Source organism: Bos mutus, chromosome 16 (genome assembly GCF_027580195.1).
Source record: "Bos mutus isolate GX-2022 chromosome 16, NWIPB_WYAK_1.1, whole genome shotgun sequence".
In the NCBI taxonomy this organism is placed as follows: Eukaryota; Metazoa; Chordata; class Mammalia; order Artiodactyla; family Bovidae; genus Bos; species Bos mutus.
Genome location: NC_091632.1, coordinates 66720127 through 66747653, shown reverse-complemented (window position 1 = coordinate 66747653; position 27527 = coordinate 66720127). Strand labels below are relative to the sequence as shown.

The window sequence follows — 27527 nt, the reverse complement described above, 5'->3', positions numbered from 1 at the left end:
CTTAAATGTGTCAATAGGTTCAAAGTTATTATTAAAACATGCTGTGTATGAACAGAAAGTAGAATGCTTATCCCTCCAAGTGAGCAAGTGTATATGCCTATAATATTCCCTTAAAAAAACACAACTGATTCATAAGAAACTCTATTATCAGTGTGTATAATTTTTGTGTTATTTGCATATAATATTATATACACACACATATATAAAGTTTGTAATTAATCCCAAATACAAATATAAAATGATCATAAAAGTTAGAAAACAGAAAACTTGTTCCTTTATCAAATATGATCAGTAACCTTGAGGATTATAGCCTACACTATACTATGGCCAGGCTGGATGAAAGGCTGGGCTGGATGAAGCACAAGCTGGAATCAAGATTGCTGGGAGAAATATCAATAACCTCAAAAATGCAGATGACACCATCCTTATGGCAGAAGGCAAGGAAGAACTAAAGAGCCTCTTGATGAAAGTGAAAGAGGAGAGTGAAACAGTTGGCTTAAAACTCAACATTCAGAAAACTAACAGCATGGCATATGGTCCCATCACTTCATGGCAAATAGATGGGGAAACAATGGAAACAGTGAGAGACTTTATTTTGGGGGGCTCCAAAATCACTGCAGATGATGACTGCAGCCATGAAATTAAAAGAAGCTTGCTCTTTGGAAGGAAAGTTATGACCGATCTAGATAGTATATTAAAAAGCAAAGATATTACTTTGCCAACAAAGGTCTGTCTTGTCAAAGCTATGGTTTTTCTAGTAGTCATGTATGGATGTGAGAGTTGGACTATAAAGAAAGCTGAGTGCCAAAGAATTGATGCTTTTGAACTGTGGTGTGGAGAAGACTCTTGAGATTCCTTTGGACTGCAAGGAGATCCAACCAGTCCATCCTAAAGGAAATCAGTCCTGAATATTCATTGGAAGGACTAATGCTGAAGCAGAAACTTCAGTATTTTGGCCACCTGATGCAAAGAAATGATTCAGTTGAAAAGACCCTGATGCTGGGAAAGACTGAAGGCAGGAGAAGAAGGGAACGACAGAGGATGAGATGGTTGGATGGCATCACCGACTCGAAAGACATGAGTCTGAGTAAGCTCCAGGAGTTGGTGATGGACAGGGAAGCCTGGTGTACCGCAGTCCATGGGGTCACAAAGAGTTGGATATGACTGAGTGACTGAACTGAGCTGATACTATGGCCAACATCCACAGTTGATTACCACTCTATAGCAAACCTGATATATTACCATCATTTTTAACCATTGTACAGCATGTCATCCAAAAAAATCCAAATCTGCACCGCAAGTTCTTACTGCATAAAATAAAATGAATAACTTGTAGAGAGCCCCATCTGAAGCTTTCACAATGTACTAGGATTTCAGGCACATTATATATTCAGGAGAGTTAGAGAAAGCTATTAACTCATCAACACTGCATTACCTGATGAAATTCTTCTACATTAGCTAAGCAGGAACATGACATCATTTCTATTTTTACTATTTATGTCATAAGCCATATTTTTGTTCTGTGAAGTGCTTTCAGACCAATTTCCTTTAAGATTTACATTTAAAGAAATAGTTTATAATAAACTATAAATATGAAATATTAATTTATAGAGTACTATAAAAATGGCCAAGACTTCCTCAAAATTCATATTTTAATGTGTGCTCAGTCATATCTGACTCTTTGCGACTCCATGTGGACCACAGCCCACCAGGCTCCTCTGTCCATGGAACTTTTCAGGTAGGAATACTGCAGTGAGTTGTGATTTCCTACTCCAGAGGATCTTCCTGAGCCAGAGACTGAGCCTCAGTCTCTTGTGTGACTCCTGCATCGGCAGGCTGCTTCTTTACCACTGTACCAGCTGGAAAGCCCCCATACTACATTTGATCTTAGCTGAAAGGCTGAGAAGTGATCCATCTTTTAACAATATCATCAAAATGAATTTTTCAAATTTACCTTTGATGTTTGCCTATTGTGGCAGAGACCACTAAATGCCCTCTCATTACATACTCTCTTTTTCCCCTAGTAAAATAAAAAGACCTTTTTTAGTTGGGTAAATGGCCACTTTGAATAAGGAAATTTCCCAGCAATCTGTGTAGCTAGATATAGCCATGTGGCTAAGTTCTAATCATAGAATGTAATCAAAGGTAGAGGAATAATTTCTGAAATATATTATTAAGGTAAATGTGTACATCCTCATTCAATGATTCCTCCTTTCTGCTGGATAGAAATCAGACTGGATGGCTGATGCTCCAACAGCTATTTTGGACCTTGAGGTAAAAGTCCTGTCTAGCAAAAAGATGAAGAGGGTGGGTCCATATGACTGTTAATATCATTCCCTACATTGACTGTGAACATCTATCACCAGAGAGAGAAAAACTTAATTTTGTTGCAGTCACTGTTATTTCGGGTTCTCTGTCTCTCAAGAAAAATTAACTAAAAATGAAAAACTTATCTCTACTGATTTTCCCCCATAAAACACTCATTTTTAAGGGAGTGTTAAGTATGAGTGTTTAACATTCATATTTAAAAACATAATATTGTACTTTAGAGAAAGTATTGCTCATATATACATTTTACCATTAATTTTAAAAATCAGGGGAAAAAAAGCAGATGCTAACAGTAGGATCTAGCACTAACCTGGAACATAGTAGATAATGCTTTTGTTTTTAATAAATGAATAGTTTCTGCTCTGTGTCATTATCAGATCTGCGGCAGCACTGACTTCAATTATTTTTAATTGCAAATATATATCCCTTGAGCTCCATTATGAGGTATAAGTTTTGGAACTAATTTTTGATTCTATTCATCCTACCAATATTTTTCCCTCTTGGGAATATATTAAGTTCTGAATACATATTTAACTTGTGGTAGTTCTGCATCTTATTTCATAAAATTAGAGAACTATCACACTGCTGAGACAGAACCAGTAGTTGAAACTTCATCTCAGCGTGATAAAACAACTGTAACATTATGTTAACTACAGGGCTAGTAACAAAACCCTGCATTTGTTCATTTATCTATTCCTTCATTCCTTCAATAAAAATGCATTGATTGTCTGCTTTCAGCAAGTTACTAAACAAGACTTAAAATAAATATAAAACAAGATACTTGTCTTCTGGGAGCTAATGAAAAAATAGAATGGATGAACAAAGAGCAGCCATATGCAGTTTTTAACAACTGTGAGGTAAGATTTCTCAGTTGAATAAAAAAAAAATTGCATGGCATTGAAGTTTTTATTACAGTTATTTCTCTGTGGGCTCCTCAGGTATGATAATTTTATATATAATATATACATGTATATCAGAGAAGGCAATGGCAACCCACTCTAGTAGTCTTGCCTGGCAAATCCCATGGATGGTGGAGCCTGGTAGGCTGCAGTCCACGGGGTTGCTAGGAGTCGGACACGACTGAGCAACTTCACTTTATTTTTTCACTTTCGTGCGTTGGAGAAGGAAATGGCAACCCACTCCAGTGTTCTTGCCTGGAGAATCCCAGGGACGGAGGAGCCTGGTGGGCTGCTGTCTATGGGGTTGCACAGAGTCGGACACGACTGAAGTGACTTAGCAGCAGTAGCAGCATACACGTATATGTGCATAAACATACACATAAAGAGCAGCATCTTAACTTATGGATGGGCTAATGGTTGGGGTTAAGTTCCAAAGTTGGACAGAAGGCAACATTACTCATAATTTAAAGTCCCTTTGACAACTCCTTGCATGCTAAGTTGTTTTAGTCAGGTCCAGCTGTTTGCAATCCCATGGACTGTAGCCCGCCAGGCTTCTCTGTCCATGGGATTCTTCAGGCAAGAATACTAGAGTGGGTCGCCATGCCTTCCTCCAGGGGATCTTCTTGACCCAGGAATCAAACATGGGTCTCCTACATCTCCTGCATTGGCAGGGGGTTTCTTTACCACTACAGCCACCTGGGAAGCCCTTGGCCCATAAAGTACAGTGCATTTGATTTTGTGTATGCCTCTAACTTCTCATGAATCGGTAATTCTCAATGCTCTTAGTTCTTCAATTCTTTTTGTAGGCACCCCAGTAAAGAGTTTCCCTTTTAGTCAATAGTTGGGAAACCCTAAAACTATTCACATAAACTTTTCTTCTGACAGGTATTAACAGTTTCAGGATTGGATAGCATCTTTTGCCTGTAAGATGATTTTTGAAGTTTTTTCACTCTTTTTCATGCTTTCCCCACTTCCAAGGTATGTGGTTAAATGTGTGTAATTGAAATACACAGATGAGACTTCACTACAAGATTACAATTCTGTTTCACAAGTTGCATTGCCCTGGTCTCTTTCTTCTTCAGCCCTAACAGGAATTTGGCATTTAGAACATCAATAGTGGACTCTCTGCCTTTCTAATGGGCATCGTGGCCGGGGGATGAGAGAGCTGGGATTGTTAGAAATGTAGTATCTCTCACCACAGTCTCAGACCTACTGAATCAAAATCTGAAGTTTACCAAGATTCTCAATAATTCTCACTTCCTTTTCACTAGCAACTTTCAGAAGCACTGCCCTTAATGGTCAGAGGCCCTACTTACACTACTTCTATTTATTCACCTGCCTGAGCATCGTTCTGCCCACATGTAGTTGGAACAAGTGGCAGGGACATACAAATCAGGGACAAATTCAAGCCCAGCAGGTGAAAGGGTTCCCGGCTCACCTGCTCTTCCTCTCACTCCAGTGGTTTTTTAATGTGTGGTTCATAAACCTCTGCAAGAGGACCAACTATAACACTTGGTAAAAGGCAGATTTCTCAATCCTAGCCCAAATACACAGAATCCTGTGCATGGAGCCCAAGAATCTATATTTCATAAGCAATCCAGTAACACCTTATGATCAATAGAGTTGAGACTCACTAATTGTTACTACTAGCTGCGGAAGAGACAGAGAAATGAGAGATTTTACAATATGGAAACCACTTTTTTTTCAGGTACAAGACTAATGTCTACTGTATATGAGGACTGAACAAGTTTTCAGAGCAAGAGTGATATTATCAACTGCATTATAAATTAAAAAGTCTTTTTTTTCCTTTGTGATATAGATTTATATAAGTCATCTGAAAGGTTATTATTATTGGCTTATCAGCTATACTACAATAAATAATAAATTTGATTATTATCTGAAGAAGGAATTCAACTCTTTTAGAGTTTAGCTCAATGTAATACAACAATAAAACTGAGAAAATATCTTCTGTGTATCAATTATTTTCCTAGCACTGTGCCAGGTGCTGTGCTAATTATGACAATAATTAAGTTTACGTTTAAACATCTTAAGGAAATAAAGAAAAAAATGGTATATGAGCAGATTCTTGAATCTACGCCTTCTTGACAGAATTTCACATCAGATTGGGAAGGGTCTTTCTGAGCAGTCCTGGGTTTGAAAGGAGATGCCAGGACTGTCTCTCTGGGCAGTAGCTTCGCATGTTAACAGGGCTGGAGGGGAAAAATCAGCAAGAGCTCCGCAGAGTTAATTGGAGCCCTTTGCAACTAGTCTAAAGATGCACTGGACTGATAACTGCAGGGCTTTCTACCCCGAGGCTCCAGCTGAGAAAATGAACTTTCAAGAACTCCGTGCTCTGAACCCTGGCCTTTGGAGGGCACAGCATCTAGATTCTGTGGCCCAAAGGGGCCCATTTGCACCTGAGTGGGGCTGTTAACCCTTGGACCCTCCACACTACTGGGATTTATCTCATTTAATCCTCTGGTAGCCAAACTCATGAATGGTAAATATCCTGTCTCATGCTTCTATTCTTCCAGCTGTCTTAGTCAATATTCTTTTTTTTTTTTTCTTTTGCCTTCCACATTTTGTTACTCTGACCATAATTTCCTATTTCTTCCCAAGAATCATTTCATTTAATTTTTGTTGTCCTGTGATTTTCTTTTGCTAATTTTATTACTTTCTTTTAATGGTTCATCATTTTTATTCAGGCATTTCTCTTTTTTTCATCCTATATTTGCAAGTTGCTGTTGGGAAGTCCTCATAAGAATTTCTGGTTAAAACTGAGACTTGATCACTGGTGTCAAACACCTTGAACCGTGTTTCCAGTGCTGGCTATACAACAGAATTACCTGCTGACACTTTAAAAATACCAATGTCCAGGCTATATTCAAAACCAAATAATCAGATTCTTCCAGGTGAGACACAGGCATCTGTATTTTTTAAGGTTAGCCAGGGGGATCTGTGTGTACCCTTGGTTGAGAACTTCCACCTCATTTTGTTGTTCAGTCACTCAGTCATGTCCAGCTCTTTGCAACCCCATGGACTGCAGCATGAGAGGGTTCCCTGTCCTTCATTTCCTGCACTTTGCTCAAACTCATGTCCATTGAATTGGTGATGCTATCCAACCATCTCATCCTCTGTCATACCCTTCTCTTCCTGCTTTCAATCTTTCCCAGAATTAGGGTCCATTCAAATGAGTCATTTCTTTGCATCAGGTGGCCAAAGTATTGGAGCTTCAGCATCAGTCCTTCCAATGAATATTCAGGGTTGATTTCCTTTAAGATTGGCTGGTTTGATCTCCTTGCAATCCAAGGGACTCTAGAGAGTCTTCTCCAACACCAAAGTTTGAAAGCATCAATTCTTCAGTGCCCAGCCTTCTTTATGGTCCAACTCTCACATCCATACATACTACTGGAAAAACCACAGCTTTGATTATATGGATCTTTGTTGGCAAAGTAAAGTCTCTGCTTTTTAATATGCTGTCTAGGTTTATCACAGCTTTTCTTCCAAGGAGCAAGGGTCTTTTAATTTCATGGCTGCAATCACCATCCACAGTGATTTTGGAGCCCAAGAAAATAAAATCTCTCACTGTTTCCATTGTTTCCCTATCTATTTGCATTGAGTTGATGGGACCGAATGCTATGACCTTGGTTTTCTGAATGTTGAGTTTTAAGCCAACTTTTCACTCTCCTCTTTCATCTTCATCAAGAGCCTCTTTAGCTTCTCTTCACTTTATGCTATAAGGGTGGTATCATCTGCATATTCAAGGTTAATGATATTTCTCTGACAATCCTGATTCCAACTTGTGCATAATCTTGTCCAGCATTTCGCATGATGTACTCTATATAAAATTTAAATAAGCAGGGTGACAATATATAGCCTTGACATATTCCTTTCCCAATTTGGAACCAGTCCATTGTTCCACGTCCAGTTCTAACTCTTGATTCTTGACCTGCATACAGGTTTCTCAGGAGGCAGGTGAAGTGGTCTGGTATTCCCATCTCTTTAAGAATTTTCCACAGTTTGTTGTGATCCACACAGTCAAAGGCTTTCACGTAGTCAATGAAACTGAAGTAGATGTTTTTCTGGAATTCTCCTGCTTTTTGTATGATCCAATGGATGTTAGCAATTTGATCTCTGATTCCTCTGCCTTTTCTAAATCCAGCTTGAACATCCGGAAAGTCTTGGTTCATGTACTGTTGAAGCCTAGCTTGAAGGATTTTGAGCATGACTTTGCTAGCATGTGAAATGAGTGTAATCATGCGGTAGTTTGAACATTCTTTGGCATTGCCCTTCTTTGGGATTGGAATGAAAATACCAATGAAATGACCACAGGTTTTGAAGTACAAAAAGACAGTAGGTGAAGACAAATGGACAACTTGAAGAAGAACTCAGTGCAAACCTTATCCTGAGCTGGGTACAAAATGCCCACAAGTTCTCAGCTCTCCTCCTTCACCTGAGACTGAGAAGAAGAGTTGACTTTTAACAATTGCTGTGGGGCAAATGCAAATTTACCTTAATTGACCCCGTCCTAATCCCAGTGAAGGTTTTTATTAACAACTAGTTGCCCAGTAAAATGACATGAAAATGATTTGATTTTCCTGATCAAACACTCAGTATGAAGATAAAAGTCAGGGATATGGCAAATGAACTATGGAAGTACATTTTACTGATTGGAGGGGAAAAATCTGTAACTCAAAAAGAACAAGAGACTATAGCACTCAAATTACAGAAGACTATCATGCTCAGGGGAGAATTTAATTCAGGAAGCTTGTAAGATCACCAGTTTCATGCTATTAAGATCCAAAAGAACTTGGAATCCATTAACAAGAGACTGAAGGTAAATGATAAACAACACAGATGAAAATTGATAATACTGAGAAATATGCAGAAATCAAAGTGAGCTAGATGAGAAAGAAATTCAAATCAAAGACTGAAGAAGAAGAGTTTTAAAAATCGTCTCAGAAGATTCAAAGAGAAGAATTAACAGTGTCAAAATCAAAAAATGAAAAATGAAAAAATTATGAAGTAATAACCCAGATCCAGAGACCGAATAGTATAAAGATAACATTTAATTCATTGAAGATTTATTATGTGCCTATCTACAAGCAAAATATTCTAGGAGTTAATTCATTTTTAAATCTTTGCAGCAATCTTATAACATAAAGAAGGTTTTCATCTTGAATTTATAGATGAGGACACTCCAATATAGCAATACATTTTCAAATTTGCCTGATACCATACTAAATGACATTACTGGGATTTGAACTCAGATTAATTTGACCCTGAGACTTCCCTGGTGACTCAGGTGGTAAAGAATCTGCCTGCAGTACAGGAGACCCAGGTTCAATCCCTGGGTCAGGAAGATCCCTTCGAGAAGGAAATGGCAACCCATTCCAGTAATTTTCGCCTGGAGAAGTCCATGTACAGAGGAGCCCGGTGAGCTACAGTCTAAGGGGTCACAAAGAATCAGACAATATTGCCCAACTAACACGTTGACTTTCACTTTGATTTGACTCGACAACTGTGTTCTAGACTTCTAAAATAAGGAAGGTAAACTGGGAAGAAATGTATAATATTGAAAACTCCTATGTCTCAACAGCAAACTTTCCAAGCCAAAGAGAGACTCAAATTTGAAGAAAGAGAGTTTGCTATATAACAGAAGAAAAAAAAAGTCATGAGAAGAAACCAACCCATTTTATTATAACTTAATTGGTTAAGGACCCTTTTTGAACCAATACAGCTAAATTGGCTTACGGATTTAGGATTTATTTGATGGTTCCATTCAAAAAATACCACTCTAATAACCAAAAATTAAACTTTAAAATCTTAACAAGAGTCACCTGAGAAATGCTAAAGGGGATTACTTTCAAGATCAATAACAAAGCTACTCATGAACCGCTTTGTTATACTCTCTCTCGGTCCCTGTTCTCTTAATCAATTGACAAAACAGCTGCCATCAACCAATCTCTACATTCCTAATATCTTCACCAAATCCATTATTTTTGGCTCTCTACTTTCTCATCCCTTCTTTCTCACTCTCTAGTTGCTTTATTTTCTTTTGCTGTGAAATCTGATATTGATACTAATTCAGCCTGGCTTTAGTGCCCCTCAATTCATACTCCTCTCCCTTAATAGCCTGATTCTTCCCAAGAAAAGTCCATCTTGCAGTACCAGAGTTCTCCATAACTTTTAAGATACCTCTTACATATGTCCTTATCTGTTCACTTCTTTGTAGGCAACAGATACATATTTAGGACTCCTTGAGAGGAAAAAAAGTTATAGAATTCATAGTCCAGCACAAACAAGAAGAGAAATAAAGGAATAGCAAAAAAAGATAAATTAATTAAAAGTATTGAAGTTATTTTACCCCATAAAATAGGGTAGGAGAAATAAGAGAAATTGTATAAATTACAAAAATAAATATGAATTACACTCCCCTACTAAAATACAGAGAGTTTTAAGTTGACTATAAAGGTAAATTGAACTAGGTTCTATTTACACAGATATACTTCAAACAATGTAACTTTAAAAGTGGCAAATGTAAAGGTAATAAGAAAAAGAAAAATACAAACAAAAAGCAAGCTTCCAAAGTAACACAACTGACAAATTGAAGAAACTGACAAAACTGCAATAATTGAGATTTTTTTCCTTAGTTTTTCACAGATTGAATATATATAAATATATAAATAACAATTGGTCAGAGGTTCTCTCATTTTCCTCTCTATATATACCATTCACATGCTTGAAATGCCCTACAGTAACATTCAGCAGTTTATTGTACTGGTTTTCAATCTTGGGGGTAGGATTACCTTTCAGAATCTTGTGTAATTTGAGAGGACTCTGCCCTGTTTCTGATTTGATCTTACCTCAAATTTAGAATTGCTAATTCAGAAGATATGCATTATATATATCATATATAATATATATATATGTATATTATCAATATGGTATATCTAATAAGCAAATATTAGTATACCCTGAATGGAGAATATGGACATTATTTCCCAAATTACCCATAGAAAACTAACAAAAAAATTTTAAAGATATTATATCAACTACAGAAAATGTGCTTTAAAATCTGCACATAAAAATGTAAATCAAAAGAATAATAAAAATTGCAGTGTTGCAACACATAAGGCAAACTTAAGTACAATATTCTTCATATGTTAAAGAGATACTTAAAATCAATGAGAAAAATGTGAATCCTCCAATAGAAAAACTGATAATGAAACATGATAGGTATGTCATAAAAGAAATATATATTATCAGTAAACATGAAAATGCTTGATGTCTCCAGGAATCAAATAAGCCAAATTAAAATAATACTCTGACATATTTTTTTTTTAATTTACCGTTTAACTGTGAAAGTGAAAGTGAAGTCGCTCAGTCGTGTCGGACTCTTTGCGACCCGTGGACTGTAGCCCACCAGGTTCCTCCATCCATGGGATTCTCCAAGCAAGAATACTGGAGTGGATTGCCATTTCCTTCTCCAGGGGATCTTCCAGACCCAGGGATCGAACCCAGGTCTCCTGCATTGCAGGCAGGCACTTTAACCTCTGAGCCGTAGAACTTGTCAACTAGGATATAAAGTGAAATATACAATCTTGCATTCTGCTTGCTGGTAGGAGTATGATTTATATAGTCTTTTTGGCATATATTTGACAACCTAAAAATATAACTATATCTTTGTTAAGAAATTACCGTATGTTAAGCATTGTGCTAGATGCTTTCAAAATTTCTGATAGCTAACATTTTACAGTATGACAGTGTGTCAAGGGCTGCCCTGTGTGCTTTACATACACAGGGACCCCCTTAATCCTCACAGCTGTCCTGTGAGGTGGGCAGCTATTTCATTAACCACAGGGAATCCGAAGCACAGACACGTTAATTAATGTGTCTGAGTTTACACAGCTGAAAAGAGAGCTGAAATACCATATCATTTAATATATTTAATATTTCTGAGGTTAATATTATTCTCCCACTTCATAGGTTAAGACACTATAAAGAGATCCAGGAGAATACACAATTTCCCCAATGTTACAGGGAGGGTAAGCAGCAGAGATTTGTATCAATGTCTGCTTGAGCCAGCTTCCCAGGTGGCTCAGATGCTAAAGAACCTGCCTGCAATGCAGGAGACCCGGGTTCAAATCCTAGATTGGGAAGATCCCTGGAGAAGGGAATGGCAACCCACTCCAGTATTATTCTTGCCTAGAGAATTCCATGGACAGAGGAGCCTGGCATGCTACAGTCCATGGGGTTACAAAGAGCTGGACATGACTGCGCGACTAACACATACACTGCTTGACCTCAGAATCTAAGACTGAATACTGCTTTAAGAAACTTTGATCTAGTTGTTCCATTTCAAGGGATTTAACCTACCATCAATGTTGATCATTCCTCCAAACATTTCTATGCAGACTTTCAAAAATCCTATTACTTATAACAGCAAAATTTGGAAATCTAGAAAATAAGAGGAAACTGAGACAAAAGAGATTGGGAGAGAGGCAGTGGAAAGCAGAATTTTAAAGAGAGGAGCATGATGTCTGGTCACTTGGTGGGATGGAATCATGGTGGTTGTGGGGTGGAGGTGTCATGAGAAAGGAGAGTACTGTAGTTGTCCAGGTAAGATATTGGAATGGTTTGTCTTGGACAGTAGATAAGGGGAGATATAGATGAGTTTCACACCTAGTTTAGAAAATGGAATCAATAAACATGGATATATGATGTATGAACAGGATGTAAACATCTCGAAAATTCTCAAGCTTCATTAACTGGGGGGGCTGGAGATGTCATTTATTGATATTGAGAATGGATGAGGAACAGAAATTCAGTTTTGGAGATGGTAAATTTAGAAATAATGAGACATCTACTGGAAATGTCAATTTTTTCAAATGCCTGCTGGATACACACATTTGGAAGTCTGGGTAGGATGTGCATTTAGGAGTCAATAGTGTCTGTAGGGTATTGGATGCTTTGTGAATCTATGAGTTTCCTGGAGCAAGACTGTGGAAAAAAATTTAAAAAGAGAGAGAAAAGGTCCCAGGTCTAAACCCGGAGGTCTTTCAAAAGGCAGAGTTGAGCTTCTGAGGGAGTGGGCAAAGACACTGGGAAAGGGGACCCAGAAGCAGAACAATCAGAAAAGTGATGAAATATTTCAAGAGATGACAAGAAATCCACAGTGCAGAATGCTATCAAGCAGAGGAGACCAGGACTGTAGTGTTCTGTGGATATTTAAAATGGAAGTTTTTGGAATCCTCAATCAGGCAAGTAAGTAGAAGGCAGACCTAGTGAAGAAATGGCGACAACACCACAGATGCCTTAGGAAGAGGAGAGAGACAGTGAGAGCTGGAAGGGACTTTATATAAAAGGAAGATTTTTATCATTGATTTGGGTTTGTTTTTGTTTAACAATAGGTGTTGATAGATGCGTTTGAATGATCCTGGGCAGAACCCAAATGGGCAGTGGCTCTAACTTTGGCATCACCAGCATCAATAGAGGAGGGCTTGGTAAAACAGGACTGCTGAGCTCTGCTTCACAGCTTCTGCTTTGGTACGTGGGGGTCAGCTGGAGAATTTGCATGAATAAGAAGGTCTCAGGGGAGGCTGTTGAGCCAAGTCCTAGGACCACACTTGGTAAACGACTCCAGGAGACAGAGGTTAAAATATAAGTAAGAGGAAGAGAGACCACCAGTAATAGCTCTGAAAAAGCAGGAAAACCTGGGGTCCATAGGACTTTTGAAGATTTTATTTTTAACAGCATAAGGGAAGCTCTGTAAAAACAGGAAGGGAAATGGAGAGAAATGTGAAAAAAAATGAAAATAATATTATATGCCAAAGATGTTTTTAAATGTTTTAACATCCGTTAATTCACTAATCCAATAATAACAGTGTAATTGGTCAGAAAAATGCAATTAATGTATATATTTCATAGGAAGAGAGTGACAGAAATTCTTTATGATAGATTTTTGCTTTTTTTGGTGTCTAAGAAAATCTCATACATAAGGCTATCAGCTGAGTGGGATAAAGAAGGCAGGTTAACACCTAGATAGTTTGGAAAAATATAAAATATTTAACGAGGAGAATGGGAGAAGGAGCTTATTATAGAAACACAGTAGGATTGGTGTCATTACTGAGTGTCCGACAGAAAATGGGAACTGAGACTTTTTCCAGCCCACTTAGCTGCAGTGTGCAGCCTGGGCAAAGGCCCAATCAGATTGGGTTTTTATCAGATGGGTAAATACAGGACAAAGGAAATGAAAAATAAACAATTTTTTTTGTAATTGGTTGTCTATTTGGACTGTAGATTCTAAGGAATCTAAAACAAAGAAGTAAAGATTGATAGAGTTGACTGATGTGTTAGAAAAACAGTTAAGTCCACTTTGAAAATCCATCTAATTTGTCAAGTTCTGAAAGTATCTCTGACAGAGGAAAATTATTTTTCCCATTAAATTATTTTGATGCATTTTATTTTGTTTTTGGTCAAAGGCTTAAATCTGGCTTTCCATTTAAATGGGCCTTAACATTTCATGACGCTGAAAACTGCTATCTTATGACACAAGCAGAAATTTGAGCATGGGACCTTGTGTGATGCTTGTGAGTGTATTTCACTCCCGCCAGTCTGCACACCATCCATGCCTCACCATGAGAAATTGATTCACTGATTTGCCAGTCAAACTGCTGGTGCTCTAATCTCCTCTACCTTGACATAATTAGGTTTAATAAACAATTTTACAATAAATAACGGTACTGTGAACTTGGGCTAGTCCCAACGAGTAAACTTTTGCATGGTAAAATAGGTCACTGGTACCCTATGTATACATAAGATCTTGAAAAGTTTCACATTTTAAGGGCATATAAGCATCCTAGGTATAGGAATCTCATTAAGGGTGAGAGCCACTCATGACCTAACCTTTTGGGGAATGGAGAAAGTACCAGCCTCATAATGAAACTATCCATGAAAGCCCATAAACATTTATAGAATTATTTTTCATCCTTCATGGATAGAGGTGTCCGTATAATTAGATGATTCTTGTTGTTCGTAACCAGGCAAAAATCTGAGAATTTTTCATATACTAAGGCAAAAGTATTCAAAGTCAAAACAGAAAGAAAATTAATAAGATCTACTCCCTCGAGGAGCCCGCTTTACCTGTGAAGGTGTTGGTATCGACAAGCTCAGAGCTGGCAGAGGGTGTGTGGGGTGGACCAAGAGCATCCTCACTGTAGGCTCTCAGGATATACTTCTCAATTACACCTCTAGCCACAACAGGTTCATCCCAGGTCACCTCGATGCTATAGCCATTTATGCTGCGGACTCCTGAGGGACTTGGCACACTTTGTGGAGCTGTGAAAGGATAAAAGAGAAAATAGGCAGAATGGCAGTTCTGAAAAGACTATTGCTCCTATTCTTCACTTTTAATGGCTGCAGTAAATCAGACTCAACCATTAGCATAAATACAATTTATTAGAGTTGTAACTTTTCAGCATTGATTTAATATGACTGCACATCTTGAGCCATTCAGTTTAAGCGATATTTCAAAACCATCAAAACTCCATCGACATCACGTTCTTTCAAGTCTAGACCAGGTTTTCCAAAAACATTTAATGTATCCAACATGTTTTAAACATCACTCATAAAGAAGGAGGTGGATGGTAGGCAGATAACAAGTTCAAACAATATAATGATGTCCCCCTTTGAAGCAAGATAATTAGACTGTTATTATACATAGTGGTTTGACACTTTTATATCGTCCATGTATTAGCCAAAAAATATCACAAATGTGATCGTATTGTACTTGAAGGTCTGATCCCATTTGCCAAATTCAATTGTTTTTCCAATTAATTTTTAAAGAAGCAAAGTTCTAGCAGGTGGGATATACAGATACATTCCTAACTGCACTTAGAGGAAGGGGCAGGTAGAGAAGTTGATGCCCTTGAGATTCTACAAAATCATTTTCAGAGACGTTTTCTTCGGAGCATCACAAAGTAACACAAAATGAAAAGTTTATAGAAACTACAAAACCTCACTTATAAGCTGAATCCTCTACTTTTAAAAATCCATAACCTTTAACTATTTATTAGGTATGTCTATGGTTCTGGTCAGTAACAACTTCATCACAGCTGACTGCACTGAGGATGCTGAGAAAAAGCCTGAGGAACTCCATGGCAGGATGACGGATGACAGAGGGGCTCTGACTGCTCCTGGACTCCTGAGTGCGGTCGATGGAGGATCACCCTGGTCTCTCCCCATCAAACAGCCTCCTCCTCTGACTTTACTTTTCAGGCCAATAAAACAGGACAGCCTCAAGGGAAGCATCATGAACGTAAGGAATGAGAGGAAGCACAGAGGTGGAGAACCACTGTCTGTGCAGGTAAAACTCCACAAGCAACTTCAGGAAACGCACAGGCCACACAATCAAGTTCCAAGTGAGGGGACAATGGGAGTGCTGCTGATTTTATTAGTTCTGAAATGTGGTACAGGGCAAAGTACTGTCCTGTCTAACAGATGGTGTTCTCATAAGGGACAGAGCAAAACTGACTCAAAAATAATTAAATAGTGCAATTATTCTCCAGCCCTTGGGAGCATGTAGCTGCTCGGTGTTGTGGTCAGATTGTAAATATGAATTTATGGCATAAGACTTTGTGGTCAGATCACTGCTATAAATTCAGGGCTCTATTTGCATACTTTCTTGGTGGTACTCAAAATGGGGGTTATGAAGCTATGTAAGCCGAGCACTGTATGGACACCTATTCAGGTTGCTGAATTAGACTAAAAGCAGGCTTTATATTTATTAATAAAGAAGAGAAATGTGAAACAGGGGCAGAAAACACGCCAGTCACAAATGAACATTTTACATTAGAGCTTTTTCAAGATCTAAAATTGAAAAGGATTTAAGGGATCATTCAGTTCCTTGTCTTGCCTATAAATAGATGATGATTTAACTCATCCTGGAAAAGCGTCAAGTTGTCCTCTTCTGGAAACTCTATAGGAAGCAAACTTCAAAAATTCTTATCAGTATCCCATCTCAGTATTTACTTATCTTTTAGATTAAAAAGATTCCTCAAAGGCCGTCTGCACTAGTAACCTGTTACTGATAATAAATATGAGAGGGTACTCGGTAAAACAAACAAACACATCTTTAAACAAATCATGACTTGCTAAGGACAACTTCAAGACTGTCAATCATACAGAAATGTATTTGTCTTTCTGACAAATATTTTCTCTAAAATGGTAGAAGGCTACTGATTCACAAAACTTCTTGTAATGAATGCCTCTTTGTGATGGTATTATGTGAAAAGATGTTGTGGTCACTGTCAAAAGTACAAAGTGCTAAAATATCAGTTATCTGAGATTAGATCTAATACAGTCTGTTTCCTAGTTGTTTCTCCATTCAACTCAAAGAAATCAGACCACTCAGCAATTTCTATCTTGGAAGAGGCATTCTAAGACCCTAACAGTAAGCATCATGGCAAACATCTGCCATTATATGATAAAAGACACATGCATGCAAGCTTAGTCATATCCAACTGTTTTGGAGACCCCATGGACTGTAGCCCACCAGGCCCCTCTGTCCATGGAATTTTCCAGACAACAATACTGAAATGAGTTGCCATTTTCCTCTTCCAATGGATCTTCCTGATACAGGGATCAAACCCGCACCTCCTGTGTCTCCTGTATTGCAGGCAGATTCTTTTCCAACTGAGCCACTGTGGAAGCCCAATAAAAGACACATTTGCTTCCAACCACAGTGTGGGTTTCAAACAAGCTCTCCACCAAAGAGGCCAGAAGCTGCCTATCCTCACCTAAAGGTAACCCTGACTTTAGCTTTTTGGGGACTAAGCAACTTGTAAAGATTTCTAGTTCTTCGATGAATTACAGTCGATATGGGCCTTTATCAAGACAACTTGAACTTACTTTCTTCTGCATCTGAAGAGGAAAGACTCAGCCTGAACAAATCTTTATGAAATATTTGAAGAATCAAAAAGTCCTAATCCACTAAGCATTTTCACCAACAACAGATGACTCTGCAAACCAAGGCGTTCTCTGTCACAAGATTACAGACATGCTACCTGCTGCACACGTGAGAGGCTCTGTTTTTCTTTACATGCACAATGTGTGCATTTGTGTGCGATACACATTTTAAGATAAACACTCTTTACCTGCTCCTGTTGTGCGGCCCCGGCTCCAATCGCTATGTACCGAACCTCCTTCATGTGAGGCTGTTACTCGATACAGGTATTCTTAAATGGAAATAAGAAGGAGGAAAGTTAACACAGGACTCATGGAGACTAGTGGTGGGCTGGCAGGGAGGGAAGAGGCGATGAGGAAGAGCCATGGAACACTGAGTTTAGAGCATCTCTGCATTACCTGTGAACGGCTGGAGATGGCTCTCATAAGCAGTCCGCTCTTCTCCCCGGTACACCAGGATGGAGTCATCTCCCCTGCACTTAGCAGCACTGTCAGTTGACAAGCATCCATCCAGATTGACTCTGACAGCACCACTGGACACGGATGCCAAGTTAATGACAGCACCCCGTGCAAACTTCACATCCTTCATGCAACCACCGAAACCTAGTGAACAGTAAGGAATGAGTATCACACAGAGGGCTTGAGTCCTTAATTAGCCATCATTTTTGTCCCCTGTAGTAGTACATTTTGATGAAGTTGGGGAGGTGGTTTGGACACAATTTTCAAACTTTCAAGTCTTCTTTGGGAGATCCTTTCTGCTCCTTTATGCCTGCTTTTTACCAGGCTAAGCTGTTGCAGGAAATATTCATATTTATGTTATTTTGAAATATATATATATATGCTGATCATTGTAATTCAACTGAATTAGATTCAGCTGAAAAGTACGTATTATATCTTTTTAGGAGCAGTTTTTTTTTGCATTCTTTTTATTCTTACCAAATAATGTGGAGTCCAGCGGTGCTATATAATGTGTAGGCAATTACACACTATGGTGAGAGCGTTTTCACATGTTCCTCAACCCTAGAAAATGAAGTTACCTGTATGCATAAGTCCATATCTAAGTGCCAAAAACTAATATGTAAATGAGCATGATTATTCAAGAAGCTCACTGAGGAAAAAAATACACTCTCAGGTGCCCTGTTGTTCAGTGGTAAAGAATCCACCTGCAATGCAGGAAACATGGGTAGATGTAGCTTTGGTCCGAAGGTTGGAAAGATCCCCTGGAGGAGAAAATGGCAACCCACTCCAGTACTGTTGCCTGGGAAATCGCATGGACAGAGGAGCCTGGCGGGCTACAGTCCACAGGGTCACAAAGAGTTGGACACAATTGAGCATGCGAGCATGAGGTTCTAATGCAGAACAGTAGGAGATGGTTAGATAAGATCACCAACTCAATGGACATGAATTTCAGCCAACTCCTGGACATAGTGAAGGACAAGGAAGCCTGATGGTCTGCAACCCATAGGGGTCGCAAAGAGTTAGATATGACTTACTGATTGAACAACAACAAGGAGAAAAATGTAGTTTCAAAACACACTAAAATCATGAGTTATTGCAGTGAATTCCATAACAACCATTTCATAGTCATAGAACGAAGACCCATTAAATCAGGACACTCGGGAGCTGTCACTGTGCTCCACCATTTTCACTGAGTTCCATAATCTTGACGGTGCAAAATGATTACCAGTTTCAGGTTCACGGTCTCAGGACAGGAACCAAATTGAACTTTGGCAATAGCAACACAAGAAGCATCCTGGAAAGTGTACTTTACTCAGTTGACTTTAGAATAGCCATGCTGCCTTCAGTTCTGGGAAGTTTAATAGAGAAGGTGGAGGAGATGGGTTTGAAGTGTGTGCTGACTGCTCTCTTCTTACAGAACCATGGGGCATCACATCACCTGGGGAGCAGCTGTAGCTTTGAACGACTTGCTATTTTGTATAAACAGAGATCAATTCTTCAAGGTTTGACAGCACTCCGCTCACAAAACTGCACACAATTGTCAAAGAAGGGACAAACAGACTGAGTTTGAGATTGCTGGAACACATAGTCTCTTTCGTGAACAAAACACTGTCAAGTCTGAATGGCCCCAAACAGATAATTAGTTCTTTTCAAGATTACAGCCCACCAGCAAGAAATGGAAATAAAATACAATGCAATGCTGAACAGTAAAGTAAGTTAATTCTAACAATGACCATATTGTTCTCTTCAGCATTTATATGGTGTGTTATTCTGTCTTCTAACACATTAAGTTGCAGCCTATTTCCTTTTAAATGCCTTTGCTATTATTCACATTCCTTTAGGCCTGACTGATCAATACTGCTAGTCTATCTTCAACGCGCAGTAGATACTCAGTAAGTTGGGTAAATTGAGTTGAAAGCAATGAAGCTCAATATAAAAGCATCTCCTTGAAAATTCAGAAGCTAAGAATTCCAATTTCTTTACAAGTAGTAATTTTCTGATGGCACAGAGCTGGGTCACCTAACTTCTCTGGTCCTCCAGTTTCCCTGCCAATAAAAGGATGAACAATTCACAGACAGCCTCGGCAAACATTAATGCACCCTTATAAGGAATGTCCCTTTATTGTTCAAGGGGTACAGAATTTCAGTTTCACAGAATGAAAAGACTGCTAGAGATGGATGGTGTTGATGGTTGCTCAAAAACATGAATGTACTAAATGCCTGAACTGGACACTTAAAAGTGATTAAGATGGTAAATGGTATTTACTGTTAGGTGTTACTGTTGTTTAGTTGCTAAGTCGTGTCCGATTCTTTATGACCCAATGGACTGTAGCCCACCAGGCTCCTCTGCCCATGGAATTTTCCAGGAAAGAATACTGGGTTGCCATTTCCTTCTGCAGGAGATCTTCCCAACCCAGGGATCAAACCCACATCTCCTATATTAGTAGTGGATTCTTTGAGTCACCTGGCAAGCCCCAATTGTATGTTAGGTATTTGTTCTTGTTCAGTCACTCAGCTGTGTCCAACTCTTTGCAACCCCATGGACTGCAGGATGCCAGGCTTCTCTGTCTATCACCATCCTCTGGAGCTTGCTCAAACTAATGTCTATTGAGCTGGTGATGCCATCCAACCATCTCATCCTCTGTCCTCTTCTCCTCCTGCCTTCAATCTTTCCCAGCATAAGGGTCTTCTCTAATGAGTCAGTTCTTCACATCAGGTGGCCAAAGTATTGGAATTTCAGATTTAGCATCAGTCCCTTCAATGAATACTCAGGATTGATTTTCTTTAGGATTGACTGGTTTGACCTCCTTGCAGTCCAAGAGACTCTCAAGAGTCTTCTCCAACACCACAGTTCAAAAGCATCAATTCTTCGGCGTTCAGCCTTCTTTATGGTCTCATATCCATATATGACTACTGGAAAACCCAAAGCTTTAACTATACAGACTTTTGTCAGCAAAATAATGTTAGGTATGCTGCTAAGTCGCTTCAGTCGTGTCCGACTCTGTGCAACCCCATAGACGGCAGCCCATCAGGCTCCGCTGTCCCTGGAATTCTCCAGGCAAGAACACTGGAGTGGGTTGCCATTTTCTTCTCCAATGCATGAAAGTGAAAAGTGAAAGTGAAGTTGCTCAGTCGTGTCCGACTCTTTGCGACCCCATGGACTGCAGCCCACCAGGCTCCTCCGTCCCTGGGATTTTCCAGGCAAGAATGTTAGGTATATTTAACTACAATTAAAAATGTTAAAAAAAAAAAACTTAAAGAAATATCTTAAACATTAATACACAAGACACAATTTTAAATTTGGAAAAGGCTACAGTCATAGACTTCCTTCACTCTGGAGATAAAAAGAGAGTTACAGAGTGATGCTTCTATGTAGTAATTCTGCTTAGAAAGTGGGACTATGCCCTCAGGCTTTGGGGTTACAGCTACCTAGGCTATGGCACAGGGTCCTTGCTGTGCTATCCTTAGGGCAGTCAGAGGGTTTTGTCAAAGTTTGCACCATTCTTCCAACTCTGCACTATCAGAAACCCTCCCACTGGAAATACTCCCTAGGGATCTCTGAAATATGAATGGGATGGGAGGATAACAAGAGGGGAGATGGGCTGTCTATGGGAAGACTAGTGATGTCTCCTCGTCTTTTTTTCCCTGCCTTTATGAAAACTGAGTGACTCCCCACACCTATCCTCCTCCCAGGTCTCTGAATAAGTGGAAGGTGGTCTGGAACTCTGGGTGGACAAACCTGAGAGACACAGTAGCCCTCTGGGGGAGGAGTCCAACCCTGCGGCGCCTGGGCCTGCACGATGGTGGGCTGTCAGCCCCGCTCTTAACCTCTCTGCTCAGAGCTATGGACAGACCATAACCTGAGAGTCCACATGCCATGGCCCACTCACTCCCAACCCAAGTGCCCATGGTCTAAGGTGGTATATCTTCAGCACATTACGTTGCCCAGTGTCTCCAGAACATAGAGGAAAATTAATCGGCCTTTGATTTTAAGGAAGATTGTGACAATAATGGATTAAAAAAAAAATAGCTCTAGTAGGACCACAAAATTAGAGCCTTTGGAAAAGGTGTTAATGGAGAAGCATGTTGCTGTTATCATTTAGTTGCTAAGTCCTGTCTGACTCTTTGCGACCCCATGGACTGTAGCCCACCAGGCTATTTTGTCCATGGCATTTATCAGGCAAGAATATTGGAGTGGGTTGCCATTCCCTTCTCCAGGGGATCTTCCCGATTCAGGGATCAAACTTGGGTCTCCCGCATTGCAGGTGGATTCTTTACCACCGAACCAGCAGGAAAGCCCAGTGAAGAAACATAGAACCATTTTTATGATAGTGGACTGAAAAAAAAATACAGTAAGTGAATAGGATTAGTTTTAGTTGCAATTTACTACAGAAATGCAGCACCTTTATATTGTGAATGTTCTCCTGATCACTGTGTAAAACATGCTGCTACTTAAATAAATCAGTACTATTCAAAGCATCTGAGTCAGAATCTTAGGAGACAAAGCCATTTAAATATCACTTAAACTGCATTTTAAAAAAACCTTTTCTGGGCAATTCCAGTGGATCTTGAATAATAATAATAGCTAATTTTATTGAGTTCTTACAAAGTTTTAGCTACTATACTTCAATATTTTATCAGTGGTTTGAGAACCACTGATATGGATGATACTGCAATGATAAAAATTTAGTATTATCCATAAATAAAATATCTTCCAGTATCACAGTCTTAGTCATAGAGTTAGTCCCCTTGGGTCTATGTTGATGTTTTAAAGTTTCATCATTATCATCTTAATAATTCCAATTTTAGCCAGCTTTCTAGGACATTCATAATAATGGGTTTTGGTGTACTTTGACAGTAAAATGCTCAGTATACAGAGGATTTTTCCTAGACGTAAATAGAATCGAGTAATTTTGTTCTCATAAAGAGTTTTCAAGCTCTTTCTAACCTCAGAAACCTGAAAACCCAAAGAAGCCCTTATATGAATGTAATATTTTTAGCTGCTGTTACATCTTAAGTGCCTTGAAAATGTCATTACTGTCTTATACCCCAGATATTCATTAACTCCCTACTAGTACCCTTCTAAAAGTCTCCTTAGAGCTTGCCATATATTTTCTATTCAAAGACATTTAAATCTTTATGTACTTACCAAATAGGCAAAGACTGCTTCATGGAAATTTTAACCATTCAGGGTGCACAGGTTTTGAAATATGTTGAGAACATTTTCTACACAGAAGCATACAAGCACACAAGCTGGAAGTTTCTGTGCTTTTCCCACTTCATAGAGAAAGGGACTTCAACCGGTGCCCATGAAAAAGAACACTTGACTATAATAAGGAAAGTGGGCTTTAACACCAGGCAGCCCAAGATGGGCAGGCTTGCCATCTGCTTAGCAGCCACCGACCTTCAGCAAATTACTTTCCTCCCTGCCCTCTAGTTTCCTAATCTTTAAAATGGGGATACAAGTAATAATACCTGTCTCATGGGCTTGCTATGAAGAACTGACTCAATTATTCTAACATGAGGCTCTCAGAACCACATCTGTCACACAATATGAACTCACATACAATTAGTCTTTTTTAATCAAGAATTTCTCCAATTATGTTCAAACTCCTTATATGAGTTAAAGGTTTCCTCTAGCTATACATCATACACTTGTACTTTTTCCTTTCACTGATGGTTATGAATATTAAATGACATACATATTTTTCACAGGTTATGTCAGAAATTAAAGCAACCTCACATTTTCATGTGCTTTGCTGCATGAGAGCTCCATGGAAATGCATGGAAACAAATAGCACTGATGTCAGAAAAAAAACCCAGGGTTTTTAAGGCCTTTTTTCCTGGCTGTGCACACTAACCTATTTTTTAATCTGTAAATACAGATAATGATGAGCATTTAAAAGAACCAGAACCACATGCATATCCAAGAAAAACATACAAGGAAACATACTATGAGTGAGTGAGTGAAATTGCTCAGTTGTGTCTGACTCTTTGCGACCCCATGGACTACAGCCCACCAGGATCCTCCATCCATGGAATTTTCTAGGCAAGAGTACTGGAGTGGGTTGCCATTCCTTCTCCAAGGGGTCTTCTCGACCTGGGGATCGAACCTGGGTCTCCCGCATTGCAGGCAGACGCTTTACCGTCTGAGCCACCAGGGAATCCCAAACATACTATATATGTGTGTGTGTGTGTGTGTATGTATAAATACACATACACATATACATGTACACACAAATATACATGTATATATATTAAAATTATATCTGATAAAGATGTTTGAATAAATATATTGATTTATTATTTATGGAGCCTGTTAGGCTGCAATCTATGGGGTCGCTAAGAGTCGGACACGACTGAGCGACTTCACTTTCACTTTTCACTTTCATGCATTGGAGAAGGCAATGGCAACCCACTCCAGTGTTCTTGCCTGGAGAATCCCAGGGACGGGGGAGCCTGGTGGGCTGCCGTCTATGGGGTTGCACAGAGTCGGACACGACTGAAGTGACTTAGCATAGCATAGCATAAATAGGTATGATTTAACATATAAATAGATGTAACAACATACTCTTAAGGGCAACATACAAAACTATTTGAAGAAGTATGTTGTGATTTTTTTTTTTTAGAGCACAAAATTCTTCCAGAAAATAGATGAATAGATGTTGCTTTCAGATCAGTTCTACTGCTCTGTCTTGAAACACAGAACCACCAAGACCTGATAGTACTAGGGCTGTACTTCCGATGAAGTTTACCTTGTTCCAGCTTCAGGTGTTTATAGGGGTCATGCAGCTCCTGTGGGATTCCTCCCACATAGACGGGGGAATTCACCATCAGCGCCTGGGCTCTGGACTCTGACACGTGCTCCATCAGTTCATTCATGCTTGCTGATATGATGGAATCATTTTTTTTAATGATCACTTTATTCCACTTTCCATCACAGTAGGACAGCCCGGGCCAAAGATCCACTTGTGTGAAAGTAAGACTAGTATTTAACCGGAAGCTCAATATTCCACTCTTCAGCTCCATCTATATTTCATATTAAAAAGAAAATAGGTGTATAAAAAGACTGCAGAATAGCAGTTTGGGAGAGAACAGAAGGTCAGCTTCTTGAAGAAAAGCAAGAAATTTCCCTGAAAGTACTCTATAAAAATGTCCCACTTTATTCTAAGCAGAACTGGAGCAACATATAATGAAGCACTTTGCAAGCTTATAATTGACATGAAGGATGTTGTAATGAGTCAGACACATTTATACCCAGTAATGATGATATGATGTAATGCAATATTATATAGGCAAAACCTTTTTTTTTCTTTTTGAGGCAACACAGGTAAAAGATTAAACACTAGCATAAGTGACTGAATGACTGAAGAGAACAGAGCGGTTTAAACTCTGATTCTATTTTTATTTGAATCTTTAGAAAATGAGAAAATACTACTTCATATATCAATTTAATTTAGGAGGAAAATATGACAAGACAATAAGAAAATGAAATGTCAAGCCTGATTAAGCTTATTTTAACTGGTTAGTGAACTCAATTTCAAATTTGTAAGATGTATTTTGATTCGGTATTTCAGGGTTTCTATTCTAAATCTCTAACTAACATAATTGCTTCTATGTCTGTACCTTTAGATTAAGGTGCCATTTTCTAATATGAACATATTTCACCCACATTTCATGGTAAAGGAAATGCCTCCGTATGTTTTTCTTCAAAGTGTGACTCAATAATTATTTTACCTACTACGGTCTTCTTTTTTTTTGGGGGGGGGGGCTCCAAATATCACTGCAGATGGTGATTGCAGCCATGAAATTGAAAGATGCTTACTCTTTGGAAGGAAAGTTATGACCAACATAGATAGCATATTCAAAAGCAGAGACATTACTTTGCCAACAACGGTGTGTCTAGTCAAGGCTATGGTTTTTCCAGTGGTCACGTATGGATGTGAGAGTTGGACTGTGAGGAAGGCTGAGTGCCAAAGAATTGATGCTTTTGGACTGTGGTGTTGGAAAGGACTCTTGAGAGTCCCTTGGACTGCAAAGAGATCCAACCAGTCCATTCTGAAGGAGATCAGCCCTGGGTGTTCATTGGAAGGACTGATGCTGAAGCTGAAACTCCAATACTTTGGCCACCTCATGCGAAGAGTTGACTCACTGGAAAGGACTCTGATGCTGGGAGGGATTGGGAGCAGGAGGAGAAGGGGACAACAGAGGATGAGATGGCTGGATGGCATCAATGACTCGATGGATGTGAGTCTGAGTGAACTCCGGGAGTTGCTGATGGACAGGGAGGCCTGGCGTGCTGCGATTCATGGGGTCGCAAAGAGTCAGACATGACTGAGTGACTGAACTGAATTATGTTCTTATTTTGTTGGAAGTCAAACTGGTAATCAGAGGATACTTGAACATTTGAGAACATGATAATGAAACAAATTAACGTAATCTGTTAATCACTCAGTCATGTCTGACTCTTTGAGATCCCATGGACCAGGTTGCTCTATCCATGGAATCTTTCAGGCAAGAATACTGGAGCAGGTTGCCATTTCCTACTCCAGAGGATATTCTCAACAAGGGATTGAACCCACATCTCCTGCATTGTAGACAGATTCTTTACCATCTGAGCCACCAGGGATGTCCATTAAGTAATGCATTTTAAAAAATTTTTTCTTTCCTATGTAAAAATCATCTTTGTGAAGTACATCAGGTAGTCATTCATTTTTTTATCCCACCATTCAATAAATATTGATTTTCCCTATTGTGTTCTGTGATTATATGCAGTAATATGTTCTGCTATTATATGAGAAAGTGTTCCCAAGAATTACACTGTCTTAATAGCAGAGGCAAGCAGGCTGTGTGTGTCCTCAATCATTCAGTTGTATACAACTCTTTGCAACTCTATAAACTGTAGCCTGCCAGGATCCTCTGTTCATGGAATCGTCCAGGCAAGAATACTGGAGCAGGTTACCATTTCCTACTTCAGAGGATATTCCCAACCAGAGATCAAACCTGCATCTCTTTTATCTCCTGCATTGTTAGGCAGATTCTTTACCACTGTGCCACCTGGGAAGCCCTTAGGCAAACATGTGGCAATGTTATAAATAAGATTGGAATGGGGTTCAATGACATCAGAGACAAGATATACCTTTTGTTCCCTAGGAACTGGGAAAAGTTTGAAGTAAGGTTTTTGGAAGTAAGAGTCATGGAGAATCTTAGGCAGGATAATTAATGCATTCAATGGCACAGGAACATGTATGAGCAGATTAGACTTAGAAAAAGGTACTAAATTAGGTAAAATAATTCTGGGGAAAAGAGAAAGTTTTAGTTCTGCCAGGTATGTAAAAGAAAAATTTTGGAGGATTTTGTATAATAGAGAAAAATAACTATCTTTCTGTCATTTGTCTGACACCAAAAGCCCATATTCTTTTTACTAATATCTTCAACTAAAAGTTCACCCTTCTGGTGTATGAAGCACATCCTATAAAAATGTTCATAGTAGCCTTATTCATGATAGCAAAAACATGGAATAACCACTACCTCACTGAAAGTAGAAGAGATATATTACTCAGACAAGAAAAATGAATAACTTGAATAACTCAGAAACAAAGTCAAGGGCTAAAACAGTTGCCTAAGGATGGAGTATAATACCACTTTTACAAAATTTCAAAAACAAGGATTTCTATGCATTCACTCACAGTGTCCAAACTATAAAAATGCAAATGGATAATAAACACAAAATTATGATTACATATTACCTCTAGAGGGAGCTAGGGAAATGGGCCAAGAGAAACTCTAGAGGTGGGTGCAAAAATGTGATAATATTTTAGGTCTTTGGTGGTAAGTTCATGAGTGTTTCTTATACTATTGTATTTTATTTTATGTA

At 38.9% G+C, this 27527-nt stretch overlaps 1 protein-coding gene across 1 annotated transcript in view; it reads right to left on the bottom strand.

Moving 5' to 3' along the window:
- The window catches only part of USH2A (usherin), a 928983-nt gene that overhangs the window by 506759 nt on the left and 394697 nt on the right, over nucleotides 1–27527 (bottom strand). Inside the window, exons 26-29 of the mRNA XM_014481290.2 lie at nucleotides 24406–24679; nucleotides 17592–17795; nucleotides 17384–17464; nucleotides 14373–14567 (exon numbers count right to left, since the gene is read on the bottom strand). Coding sequence (XP_014336776.2) covers nucleotides 14373–14567; nucleotides 17384–17464; nucleotides 17592–17795; nucleotides 24406–24679 — 754 coding nt within the window. The remainder of the gene's footprint in view (nucleotides 1–14372; nucleotides 14568–17383; nucleotides 17465–17591; nucleotides 17796–24405; nucleotides 24680–27527) is intronic.